Source organism: Frieseomelitta varia, unplaced genomic scaffold (genome assembly GCF_011392965.1).
Source record: "Frieseomelitta varia isolate USP_RPSP 00005682 unplaced genomic scaffold, Fvar_1.2 scaffold_730, whole genome shotgun sequence".
Taxonomy (NCBI): Eukaryota; Metazoa; Arthropoda; class Insecta; order Hymenoptera; family Apidae; genus Frieseomelitta; species Frieseomelitta varia.
In genome coordinates, this window is record NW_025110513.1 from 31,360 (window position 1) to 44,589 (window position 13,230).

At 45.3% G+C, this 13,230-nt stretch overlaps 1 protein-coding gene across 12 annotated transcripts in view; it reads left to right on the top strand.

The window, feature by feature from the left end:
• LOC122535505 (proton channel OtopLc) overlaps positions 1 to 11,554 on the top strand; it is a 41,393-nt gene extending 29,839 nt beyond the window's left edge. For 9 of the 12 annotated variants that reach the window (XM_043667090.1, XM_043667089.1, XM_043667088.1 and 6 more), the window contains 7 exons: positions 2,840 to 3,191; positions 3,690 to 3,798; positions 3,938 to 4,098; positions 4,192 to 4,348; positions 5,078 to 5,571; positions 5,824 to 6,151; positions 6,367 to 11,554. In XM_043667090.1, the coding sequence (XP_043523025.1) occupies positions 2,840 to 3,191; positions 3,690 to 3,798; positions 3,938 to 4,098; positions 4,192 to 4,348; positions 5,078 to 5,571; positions 5,824 to 6,151; positions 6,367 to 7,061 (2,296 nt within the window). In that variant the 3' untranslated portion in view covers positions 7,062 to 11,554. Of the gene's footprint in view, positions 1 to 887; positions 914 to 2,459; positions 2,707 to 2,839; positions 3,192 to 3,689; positions 3,799 to 3,937; positions 4,099 to 4,191; positions 4,349 to 5,077; positions 5,572 to 5,823; positions 6,152 to 6,366 lie in introns of those variants that run through there. The other 3 variants (XM_043667096.1, XM_043667095.1, XM_043667086.1) reach the window with 3 other exon arrangements.
• The last annotated feature ends 1,676 nt before the right edge of the window (positions 11,555 to 13,230 follow it).

Sequence of the window (13,230 nt, forward strand, 5' to 3'; positions counted from 1 at the left end):
TTTTTTCATGGAAATTGATGAACGCGCGTCGAGCGTGAAACAGCGGCGGCCAAAGGGAGCGCGTTTGCTCGCATCGTCCTCTCGTAATCATCGTGAACCAAAGCGAAATTTCGTCTGTTACCGTACGACGCGGTGAATACGAGCGTTCGATCGATAAACAAATTTTTTATCCCTCGGATCGGAAGAAGGTCGAGAGAGAGAGAGAGAGAGAAAGAAAGAGAAAGAGAGGGAGGGAGGGAGAAGAAATCGGCCGGAGAGCGAGCATCGATCCGATCCGGCTCTGACAATGGCGCGAACTAGTTTCGCTCGGATTTATAATTTATTAATATCGATCGAGTGGTAAAGTATGACAGTGATACGACGGCGTGTACAGGCAATACCCACGTCTCGAATTACACAGTCGCAGTCGCAGTCGCAATTGCATTAACACGCCGCTTGCGAGCGAAGCTTCGGTCGGTCTAGACGACGAGACGAGGAGACAGTGTTACGCGTGCCCGCGAACGTGACTGCACACATACCGCACTCGGTGGCCGGCAACAAGACCACCGCGAGAAACCCTCCTTCGCGAAACAATCCCTCGCGAGAACGCTACCGAAAATAAACGCGAGAACCAACAACGACCAGCCGAGCGACAAAGTCTCGGTTCGTCAGCGACTGAAATAGAAATCGTAAGCAAGACTGAACCGCGAGTTCTCGCGAGAATGAGAAGTCTCGATCGAGAGCAACGAGCCATCTTCGTGGAATATAGAACGACGTTAAATCGAAAACGGCTGGACGGGAACGGGTTTCGCGCGAAGAACGTGGAAAACGATTCAGCGCGAGTACGAACGACCGCTGAGAAAGAATACGGCCGTGATTGAACGCGAAGTGGAGAGCGAGCGAAATTCGTCGAGAGGACACAGATGAGGCGAGGGTGAGTTGAGAGAGGGTGAGGCCAGAGAGAGAGAGAGAGAGAGAGAGACCAGCGGCAGAAAGTAGGTACTTCGAAATATCGACCGTGTTGCAGCCTGGTTCGCTCGGAGTCTGTGCTATCCATCGCTGTTTCCACTTCTCGCCGCTTTTCTTCTTCACGAGTGGAAAAAAAGCCATACCGCGGGACACCGAGGTTTGCCTTCTCTGCTCCCTCCCCCCCCCCCCTCTCTCTCTCTTTTTTTTCTTTTTTGTCTCCTATCGCCGCGAAAACTTCGAAAAACTTTCATCCCTCCGGGGCCACCCTCACCCCTCGCGACCTTTTCGCTCGCCCCGCTATCTCGCTCTCAGCGAGAAACGTGATACGTTTTCGCGTGGAAACGTCGCCGAAATTTTCGCGACGTCGAAAACAACAGAACGCCTACGATCGAACGGAAAAATAATTCCATTCTCCAAACGTTCTCTTTCCCTTCTCGCGAGAGGGAGAATTACTTGGGGAGGGGGGAGGGGGGTCAGACGCGTATCGATTGCGCAACTTGAAAGACCTCGAGGTGAAATGAAAAAAAAAAAAAACTGACGTAGGTAGACGATGGTGGAAGATCGTGGAAATATCAACGGGTTACAGTCGCAAAAAATAAAAGAAAAAAAAAATACAAAGGCTCGATGGGAAATCTGGTTTCACCGCGTCTCGCTAAATATCACGATCCTTTATCCGTCCCACGATAATCATCGAAAACCGTGAAAAAAAAGAGAGAAAAAATGCCTGACACGAGTGTACCGGGCTCGTGCGGAACACAATAAAGTCTGCGCCCCAACCCCTGAAATGCCAGCGTGACAAAGGGTGGTTAAGCCCTTCTTGACGAAGATGCACCACTATACGCCGCTGAGCCCCTGATATATTCCCGTGCAGACGTCGCGACGTGGTGCAATCGCGCCGCAAACGCTCCGCCGATTTCGACGTGTCTCTTTGGGGCTCTCCTCCCATCATCGCGTGTCCCCGCGATTATTCTCGTATTTTTCTCTCGATCGCGTGCTCGTGGCGCGTCTTCGTCGCGAAGCTGCCGGCGGATCCGGTTTCGCGCGCGATTAATTTCAAACGAGATCGACCGGCAACGCACTCTCCCCTTTTGCGTACGCAAATTATCGATCTCGCGACCTAACCTTTAACGAGAAAAGAACCAACTCGGTGGAAAAGCGCCGAGAGAGAGAGAGAGAGAGAGAGAGAGAGAGAGAGTGTTCGACGAGCAGCCAAGCGTCCGTGAACCACGCGTCGTCGCGCGAAAATTTGTTAAAACCGTTTCAAACAGTGCGTCAGCAGCAACGGCAGCAGTTCGAGGAGCGAGCTCTGCGAACGATCACGATCGAACGAAGATGAAAGAGCACGTGTGCACCTGCGTCGAATGAACGATCGGGGAAAGAGAGAGAGAAAGAGAGAAGAAGAACAGGCTGCGAAACAGTAAACGCTCAGAGTTCGACGCTCGCATCGAAAATAGCATGCCAGTGAAACGTCGTTCGGTATTCGAGCATGCCAGCAGCGAATAATCTATCGTGACACGCGTGCGTGTGCTCGACGACTGGTTGACTCGCGCGCGAGTATAGTATTCGCGGCGATGAGGTAGAAAACGACGTATACCGTGTGCCGGAAACGAAGTGTCGCGTGCGTGAAGTTCATCCGGAAGAACTCGCAATGGAGGTGGAAACGGTGCCGTGTATGGAGAAGAACAACGTGAACAACAACAGAGCCGGCGGTGGTCCAAGACACGGTAGTAGGGTACAAATAGTTCGTACAAAGACACGGTGAGGCTCGAGGACGTGGAGATAGAGGAAAATCCTGATCGACGGAGGAGATTGTTCTGCGTTTTTTTTTTTTTTTTTTTTTTTTACAACGACGTGCACGCACGAATTCTTGGTTTTGTTTTTCTTCTTGCAGGACGTCGCTGTTCATCATCATGAGTTTCATCTACGCGAAACTGCTGGTGGTGGTGTGCATCGCTTACGTGATTAGCGAGGTGGTCACGCACAAGCTGCCTCTCTACTACTACGAGGGATTCTTTACGTATCTGTACGGTGTCAGCATCCTGTTCCTGTTGTACGTGTTCTGCTTCCTGCTGCAAGAAAGCGCCTGCTGCGCGAGGGGCAGCGACACGCCGCCGCCGCCCCCGAGGCCGCCGAAACCACCCAAGGAGCCCAAGGAGAAGAACAAGAAGAAGGAGAAGAAGGACAAGGAGCAGAAAACGTCGAAGAACAAGAAAGAGTACCAGGTCGGGTACCACTTTGTCGCGGTAATTTAAGTATTTCTCAAACTTTTCAACAACGTATCGACAACGTATTCGAACAAGCTTAACCTGTTTCAAAACCTGTGCAAATCCGCGATAGCGATAGACTAGAGCAAAAGTCACACGAAACGAGTCGATCATTTTCGTCGTGACGGTGGTTTCTTGGGAAACGCGTGTATTTCGGTTCGGTATCGAGCCAATGCACGGCGCGGATTTTAAAAGAGACGCTCTCGGTGCTGACGTAAGTGGGTTATCTGCCGTCATCGACCATCTACTAGAAGGCACGTGCTACTGTTCTTCCCCCTCTTCCTCCTACCAATTCATTATCACTTCTGAACTGAAACTCGGCAGTTCCATCCTCGTTAAAGTTTGCTGCACTTTTCGTTCGGTGCCGAGGCGGCAGTTACGAAAATTAATTCGAGTCGCGACGAGATAGCTTTTAAGGGGTTAAAACTCGACGACGACCGCCCAACTTAAAAATAAGAGAGACAAAAATTGATCCAGGATGCGGCCGACGTAGAGGCTGGCGTGGCCACTCGGGCTCTACGAAAGCGCAAGACCTCGCAAAACGATCAGAGTCACGGAAGCTTCTTCCTCAGAATCGGAGCGATTGGTGAGCGAAAGTTTTTCAAATTGAAATTCGAATTCCAGTGTAAACGTAAATTTATGTACGCAACGTCCAAGTTTCATAGAGCGATTCAGCATCAAGATTCGCAAGAGAGACGAAATTTTTCTTCTTTACTTGTTCGTAGCTTTCGGCTTGGGCACGATGGTCTACAATGGTTTAGAATTTGGCACCTTCTTCGAGGTGCCGCCTACGTCACCGTGCTACCAGATCCTCCAGGGCGTGAATCCAGTTCTGCAAATGATTTTCACGTTCATGCAAATGTACTTCATCTTCATGAACTCGAGGGTAGGTAGTCGAGCCGGTTTTCGGTGCCGGGAAATAACATCGTCGTCCTTCCAAATAACTTCCGAATAGTAGACTGACTGTTCATTTCCCTAGCTCAACATCCACCGTTTCAAAGTGATCGCCCGTTTTGGTTTGATGCACGTGGTCGCTACCAACCTCTGCGTCTGGATTCGTACCCTGGTGTTGGAAAGCATCAAGGAGATCACGAAGCATCATCAGAAAATGGGTCAATTCGAAGCGGGCATTCTTGGTAAATTTCCCCGTTTATAGACTTTGCACTCCAAATTGATTTTTGCAGATCGTATTCAACCTTTTTGCACGAGAAATTAAATGCTTCTGCGAATCACGTTCGCCATTTGGCAAATCAAATTCATCTTCCGGGTGACTCACAAAAATGAAATATAACACACTTTGTTATATTGTATCTATCGCCATACTCTCCAATAATGAACTCTATTGAAAGTTTCTTGAAAAATTATATTCTGTGCAAAAGACACTTTTGCTGACGAGCCATGAACACTCTTATAGATTATCGTCATTATTACGCGGCGAATTGTTATAAATATAATATAATTATATTATATTAATAATAATATAATAATAAATATATAAATACTTTTCGTATTAAACAAGTTAATTTTATGTTAATTTTACGTTATTTTTTCAAGCATCATTAAATACGTAATAATAAAATTTTTACTTCGGAATAATAACTTTACATTTTTCGGATTTTATTTTGATTATAATGGCTTGAGAAGACAACTTTTTTGTGGAAAACAAAAAAAAAACTTGCAAAAAGCTGAATTTAATTTGTGTGAAAGGATAAATTTGACTTGGAATGGAAAACTTGTATAAAGACAGATCAATGGTATTGGGAGCAAAGCTAGACTAACTCTGGTACTATTTTCATTCGCTTAGTCCACCAGTCAAACGTTTCGAAAAATTTTGCCAACGCGATGACGCGGACTGTGTTGTTTAGAGAGTATCAAACAGCACTCGATGAGAAACGCGGGAGCCATATTGGGGACAGCGCCTCGAGACGTAGCTCTTTTGCGAGAGGCGCCATTAACCGCCACGAGGTCATCGACCGTTTCAACGTCGGTGGCAAGCACGATAGCCGCCTCGTTGGGTCGAGTGATGAGAACGACGGCAAGGGCGATCGCGAGGGCTGTCACGACCCCAACGTCGACCACCACCACCGGCTGGAACCCTCCGACCTCAACGACTACTTCCACGTCAGCTCCCCAGCCCAGTTTGACTACGACCACTGCCAACACTTTGTCCACTCTCCTGACTACGCTCACGTCGAAAGCCACCACCGAGGAAAGGACCAGTCCGACTACACCCAGTACAACCACCACCACCGCCACCACCACCACCACCACCACTACCACCACTACGACACCTTCCACCACCTTCTCATCTTTCTTCATAGAACTCTTTGACGCGCCTCAGGCCGACAACAAGGAGGAGGTAATTGCATTTACGAATCGAATAACGGGTACTTCATGTACGCTAGAACTCTATTTAATTGGCATTCGATTAAACTTTTCTTCGTTCGTCTAATCAGATCTCAAACTGTGTCACCAGCTTTCACCAGATTTCAATTTATCGATAGAACGAGACAGCAACTCTTGTCGCGAAATTGAACAAACGAAAGAGTTGTTCTTCTGCTATAGAGATCATTTGAATCGTAAAGAATTGAAATCTCGTTGCGTGAAACAGATACACCAAATCTTCGACGTGAACAACCAGACGAACAGCAGCGAATACTGGAGCCCGAACTTCGGAGCGTACGCGGAGGCGTTAACAGACGAGGAGATTGCATCCAATTCCTGCGGCCGAGTCAACATCATGGGGACTATCGTGCAGGACGCAGAACCGTATCTGTTCCCGTTCATCATCGAGTACAGCTTGATCGGCGCCGCGGTGATTTACGTCATGTGGAAACACATTGGACGACATCCACGTTGGCCGCACCAAGTAGAAGCAGACCTTGAGCGCCGCCTCGAGGCTATGCTGTCTCGAAGAGCTGTCGCTTTGGCTCATGCAGGTAATTTCATTTCTAGTTTTCTTCGTTCGATGCAATTTTCATTTCGAACGGTCAGTGTTGAATGTCTCTCTTTCTCTCCGAAAGTACGCAAGATTGCAAAATGTTCGTAATTAATAAAACAGCAGTAGCTCGTTTCGAAGGTTCGATCTGATCGAACAACGACTGCTTGAAAGCAGCGCAAGACCACTAAATAGCATCTCTGAACGCGGAAATAGGTCACACAAGGGTGGACTGTGTAGGAGCGAGCAAAGGACTGTTCTTCGGCCTGTTGCTGCTGGTTGGCTCCCTCATCTGCCTGATCCTCTTCTTCGTGCTGATCCATCATCCAGACTTCGGCCTGGTGGCCATTTACCTAGCGGACGTCTCCCATTGCGTGTTGATGGTACTGTCGATCGTCGCCATAATCGTCGGGTTCATACGGGTGCAGAGCTTGAAGTTCAAAGCCGAGGAGCAGAGCGACCTCAACGACATTCTACTTCGCGTGTCCGGCTTCGGGTTGTTCGTCTACGCGGTGTTCAGCGTGATCGCCGGCTCGTTGGCGGCGTTCACGCACGAGCCGAACCTCCTGGTGATGCTGACCGGTCTGCTGTCGGTCGCGCAGGTGATCCTTCAGATGCTGTTCATCGCGGACGTGTCCCGCAGAAGGGTTCACCTGCCGGAGCACGACCGTAGCAAGCCCGGCCGGCAGGTCGTCACCTTCCTGCTCATCTGCAACCTGACCATGTGGGTCATCTACACGTTCGAGTCGCAGAAAGTGATGGCGAACCCGGTGCAGCTTGATTTCTACGGGTTCCTCGCCTGGGCCATCGTGCAGAGGGTCACCCTGCCGCTCTGCATCTTCCACAGGTTCCACAGCGCGGTCACGTTCGCGGAGATATGGAAGACCAGCTACAAGGCGCGTCTCGACTAGACGCAGCCTGGCGCTGGCACGTTGATAACAATGGCCCGGGGTGATCTCGTCGTTCGCAGACAGAATCGGGAATGATTTGAGGAAATGATGAACGACTCGGGCGAGGCCGAGGTTGCCTATCGACGACTCGAACATTCCTGGCAATTTTCACGCGAATTCGAGTCGATCTCTCGAGCGTAAACGCTCGAGGACGAGGGGACGGATTGTGTCAACAGGTAAGAAAGAGAGACAGACAGAGAGAGAGAGAGAGAGAGAGAGAGAGAGAGAGGCTTCGCGCGGCTGATCGAAGCCGGACAAATTGGACATATCTTGATGGCGTTGGATGGATCGCCGGAGAACTCGAGGCAGCCTCCGGCCTTTTCTTTTTTTCAAATCTCGGCAGAAACAGAAAGATACGTTCCGTGAAAGTAATAGGGGAATAGGAGCGACAACGAAACACGTTGCTTTTACGATCCTCGTCGTCGAGGAAAGAACTCGAGGGAACTCGATCGACTCGATTGGAAAAGTCGGGAGGGAGGGGGGAGGGAGGTCAAAGTGAAAGGCGCAGGTGTCGATGCTGCGCCCTCGTGGCCGGTAGCTTCGCGAGGCAAACCGGGAGAAACCGCTGCGTTGGGTCGCGACGCGTCGTTTTATTTTTTTACACGCGTTACGTACGTTTATCCTCGGTTCTCTTAGCTTGAAAAAAAAAAAAAAAGAAAAAAGAAGAAGGAGGAAAGAAAGAAAAAAAAAAGACACGCAGCTTGGACGTTGCTTCCTTGATCGGTAAAGTCAGAAACGAAAGAGCACGGATCAGGGGGAAAGAGGCTGATCGATCGACGACCGCCGGAGAAAATGAAAATGAAAAACGAAAACGAAAACGTAAACGAAAATTCCGAGTAGGAACGAAGGCAAACGATTAAACCGATTGTATTCGCCATATATAAAAGCACAAGAAACTTCTAGAGAACAAAAACCGAACGAACACAGTGTACGTGCAACGCCACTCTCACGAAATAGAGCCCATTTCCTTTTCACACCGTGTTTCACACCTTTTACGATCTCTATATACTGCCGTCAAATTTTCTACTTTTATATATATTATATATGTACCCTCGCCCCATCGTGCATCGAGAGCATTTCAGAGAGTTCGCTTCGCTCTTCGACAACTCGGGATCGTTCCCAGGGAACGTCACCGCCGATCGCAAGTCTCGAGGAAATCCAGTTCAGAAACTGTTTCAATAGAGAGTTAGACATTGTTAGAATCGCTGCGACCGGAGCGAACGATCTTCTTAACGAGTCACCTCATTATCAGCGATCGAGTACATTCTTCGTTAGCGTGGCCCACGGTAGTTTTTAGCTGAATAGCCGTGCGATCTCTTCCTCGCGAGAAAAGAAGAAGAAACAGAAGGAAAAAAAAAAAAGAGGGAAAACGGGACTCGATGCAGGAACAGGGTAATTTCGTTGCGCCGCATTCAAAAGCAAAGGTTAACACGACGCTTTTTCGTCTCGCGATATCTTTTTGTTCCCGCGAGCGCAAGGTCGAAGCTCGCCCGACCGACAGAAAGAGGAAGAAGCCAAAGAAAACCGGAAGGTAGAAGAAACGCGCCAAAAATTCCGACGTTCTTTCTCGTTGCGTGCTGCAAAGTACAAAGATTGTTTCGAACTTTTAGAATCCTTTTATCGACACACACCCTTTCGACGTTTATGCTCCGGAGAATCGTTCGAGAACGATATCGATATAGATATTGTTCGAGAACGATATCGATATCGAGCCGCGGACGAATACAGAAACGTGTAGAATGTAAAAGAAGAGGGGGGAGAAGGGACGACGACAGGCGGCAAGAAGGCAGGAAGAGGACTCGTGTAAAAAGAATCAGAGCGATTTGTTTCTCATTTTCCTTCTTTCGTTCGAAAATTTTCGAACGCTCGAGAACGTTCGCGCTACGGCGAAGAGGCGACACACAATGACGAACCACGGATGTAGATTTTATCGCGAGACTACGAGATTAGGAGCAAAAGAAGGGACGGCATCGCGGACGATGTTTCAAGACGAGGAGGAGTCTAAGAGAGGATTATATGATGACGAAATTATAGCCGATACACTAGTAGTGAATCTTACACACACAGTCACACATACACACAGTCACGCGTACCATAATCACCATCGTCGATTAACTTTTAAATGAAGCTATCTCGAGGCGAGAGAGATAGATGGAGATAGGATCGACATTTCGCATTTAATTCGCTATGGATATCGTACATTGTAGATCGTTGAGCAAGCAAACCCAGAAGAAAAAACACACGTGTTTAAACATAGTCGTAAATAAAATACATTGAAAATCCCTCCACGGATCCCGTGAAACTCAAAGAGGAAACAATCCAACCCCCTCCCTAACACAGAAAGTCTCCCCAAAGTCGAAGTACGTACCTAGCTATCCGAGTCTAAATATTTTAATTCTTAGACATATGTATAGGTGAAAGAGATACAAAGAAAGATAGATAGAGAGAGAGAGAGAGAGAGAGAGAAAGAAAAAGAGAGAACGAGAAAGCGAGAGAGGGGTGTGGGATGAGGGAAACGAGAGGGACGAAGTTGTGACACTAATTATACATAAAGATTAATTATACATAATTGTAATCCGAGACGACATTATTGAAAAAGGTAATACGATATAAATATAAAAAAAAATTAAAAAATATATTATATATATATTATATATATATATATATAGATAGATAGAATTATTATTATTATATATATATATATATATATAAATACAATTATGGAGATCTTTTATTGAACTTGATGTGCGCGACTGCGAAATGGAATGCTGCGTGCGAATTATGTAAATAACGATGCACAGTAAGTTATTGTTCGGTAGTCAGTGTGTCTGTAAAACGGAGAACAATTATGTTGCGAGTTCTGTTCTCGAGGCGTTCTCGATAGAAAGGGGGTGCTGCGTCTGTTTCCCTTAAATTGTGATTCAAAAAAAACCTCATCAAACCTCTCCTTGAAAGTCCGAAGGAAAGCAAAAGTTTGGTTTCGTTAGTCGTCGACCAATCGTTTCACGACCAATCGATCGATCCTCGTCAGAGCTAAGTGTTGTGTCAATTGAGAGAAGGTGGTTCGCACCCCCTTGCCCTCGATTCCCTCGTTTCAACCGTGAATCCGTGAAGAACAAAGGCCCGCGTCCACTGATTTCGAGAATCAAAAAAAAAAACGAAAAAAAAAAAAGAAAAAGACAAACAAACAAAAAGGGAAACAAGCGTTTGGTCTTTCCTCCGCTCGAATCCCGAATCTTTTTCATCGCCGCTCTGCGCGAGGATTAGCCTGTATCGGAGATCGGAAGGAAGAAGGGGGGGATGCGAGTCCATAGGGACGACAACGCGTGGAACGAATCAAACACAAAGCGACGTTCAAACAAAAATCATAGTTAACAAGGCACTGCCACACACAGGACCAACAAAAGTCGAGAAGGAAAGCGATGATAGGGAAGGAAAAGAGGAAGGCAGAGGAGGGGAAATGGAAGTGATGGGAACGATGCACGCGCAAATACAGAGGGAATTCAAAGTAGATCCAGCGATTCATTTCGAGCGAAAGACGAAGCCAATACCTTCCCAGCGTTTATCGAGAGTGCGTGTACGAGTGCGTGTGTAGAATGCGTTTACGCGAGTGACTGAGCAACGGTGCGCGTGCAAGCAACACGTTTTTATTCGGCAAACAACGTCTTTGTATACTCTGCCCGTGTTCTAGAGAACAGGAGGAATCATGGTTCTTGTGTATGTACATCAGTATCTCGATAGTAGCCGTAAGCCTAATTAATGAGTCGCGGATTTGCTTGGAAACCGGCGAAAATCTCGTGGTGAACACGGGAATCATCCGTTCCGGGGCTACAGCGGGCTCTTGGATCGGACACGATGCGAAATTTGAGAGAGGAATAATTAGAATGACGAACGAGTTTGCGCGATCACGCAAACGCGCGCTCTTGCGTAATTGTTTCGAATAAACGATAAAAAAAAAAGAGAGAGAAAAAGCAGGAAAAGAAGATAGCGAGAGCGCAAACACCAATAGGCAAATCCGCGACACGTCGTCATTTAACATTACGTAGTGAGTTTTCGATGTCTTCGAGCATAATTACAGTTTGTACACGTACACAATACGCGCGCACAACCGACATACTCACCACTCTATCAGATAGATACGATAATACGGAGGAGGTGGCAAACCGGAGATTTTACGCAGACAGTGGGATTAGAGTAACGTTTCAATAACGCAAGACACACGGATAAAACTTCTACAAATTACATGTTGTCGTGTATGCAGTTTCTTGAAGTCGAGTAGCGACGAATACGACCGTAAACATTCGTAAAATTCGCTCATTCATCGATTCCCATTTTAATTGTATAACGTTAACACGCCGTTTCATTGTAATCCGTTGGGGCGGCCACCACATTCGGCCGCCGTCATTTGTAACAATATACGATTATATTGGTTAATAAAAGTTATCTAGATGTAACACTTTGCCTTCTGTTTTGAACTGATCCCATTCCATTACGTCTCGTAAGAAGTCTATCTACCTATCTCATCTAATGAATTTGCTCTGATTGTAAGTTATTTAATCTAGTTTAAAATCACCTACAATCGTACATTAATTACCTACTTATTTCATTGAAATATTAACCAATTTCATTATAAATTGAACTTGATTTAAAATTAAGTCATCCAAACATGACTTAACGCAGCTTATAAATATCTTGTTATCTAATTTTAATTTTAACGTCGATTTAATTTGTTTAATTCACCCTGTTAAACTTAAATACCTTATTTGTACCGCAACTTCATACAGAGAGTGTACCGTTTAACTTATATAAATATTTATATAACAATAAAACTATCAAAATGGTCAAAATGACCAACTTATAATTTTTCTATGGAAATTTTATATATTCATAACAGTATTTTTAGATACTCGAGTGATTTTTAATAAAATAAATTGATAGAAGTTTGTATTTTTGTATTATTATACAGTGTATTTTTGTATTGTGTTAACTTTCTCTTATACTTTGCACTTTAATTTCTTTGTTATAAATATTGCGCTTTTTTTGTCGGTAGTTCTACTAATAAAGATACTTTACTTTCATCTTCATTATCTGTGAATCTAATGTGAAAGCGAAAATTCAAAAAAACAATTAAAAAATAAAAGACTACTGCTTAAATTACAATCGGCGAATAAACATTGTCTCTGAATAAACAAGTTCGCGTATGAATGAAATATTGGGACTTACGCAGTAAATATTGACCACACTGTGCACGGTCACATTCATGAAAGTAAAATTATGGAAGAAAGAGAGGAATAAGAAAAAGAACAATCTTTTCCCTCTCGAGCGTGTTTACAGAAACACCGCTGTTTTTGCGACCCAACCAGAAGAAACCAAAATTCTTTAAACTAAAATATGGTTGAGGGTAGCGTGATGATGTGAAAGCTGTATCCTTGGCTCAAAATCATTTTTACAATTCGTACATAACTATATTGTTTCTTTGCTTTCATCTATACTGTAAAGTAATTTTGAAGTTTTATAGCTTTAGCAATATGGCCGCTAGAAGCGTTCAGACGAGAATTTTATCCAATTTCATTTTAACATTCTCAACAAGTTATACGTATAACAATTTGTACATATAGCAATTGTATATATTAAACATCACTCATAGTTCAATGGAAAGATAATACGAATACATCTGTATGTCATACAATAAATCGTACATTACCATACATGCACAGCAAAATCATCCAAGTAATTCGATCATTACAGCAACCACGAGCCACACTTTTCCGAAACAATTTCAGCAATCAACAACCTGAGCAAAAGAAACCAATTGTATTAAAATACAGCAATGATCAAGCTCAAATTCTGTCTCAAAAGCTGATAATAACTAACTTTTGACGCTCAAATAGACAGCCAACGGGGAAAGTTCGGAAAACTACTCAATTTTATCACGACAGTGTCTAGTAAAGCATTAAATAAGAACGTATTGATCGTACGAACCTGTTAGCAGTCGATAAACAGCAATAGAATAGCAATGGAACCACAAATTACATAGTTGAAATCACAAATGTCAAATGCACCCAACACCAATGCTTCCCGATACGCGACTGATGCCATTGCCCGCCAAAATTACACTGTGCTGCAACGC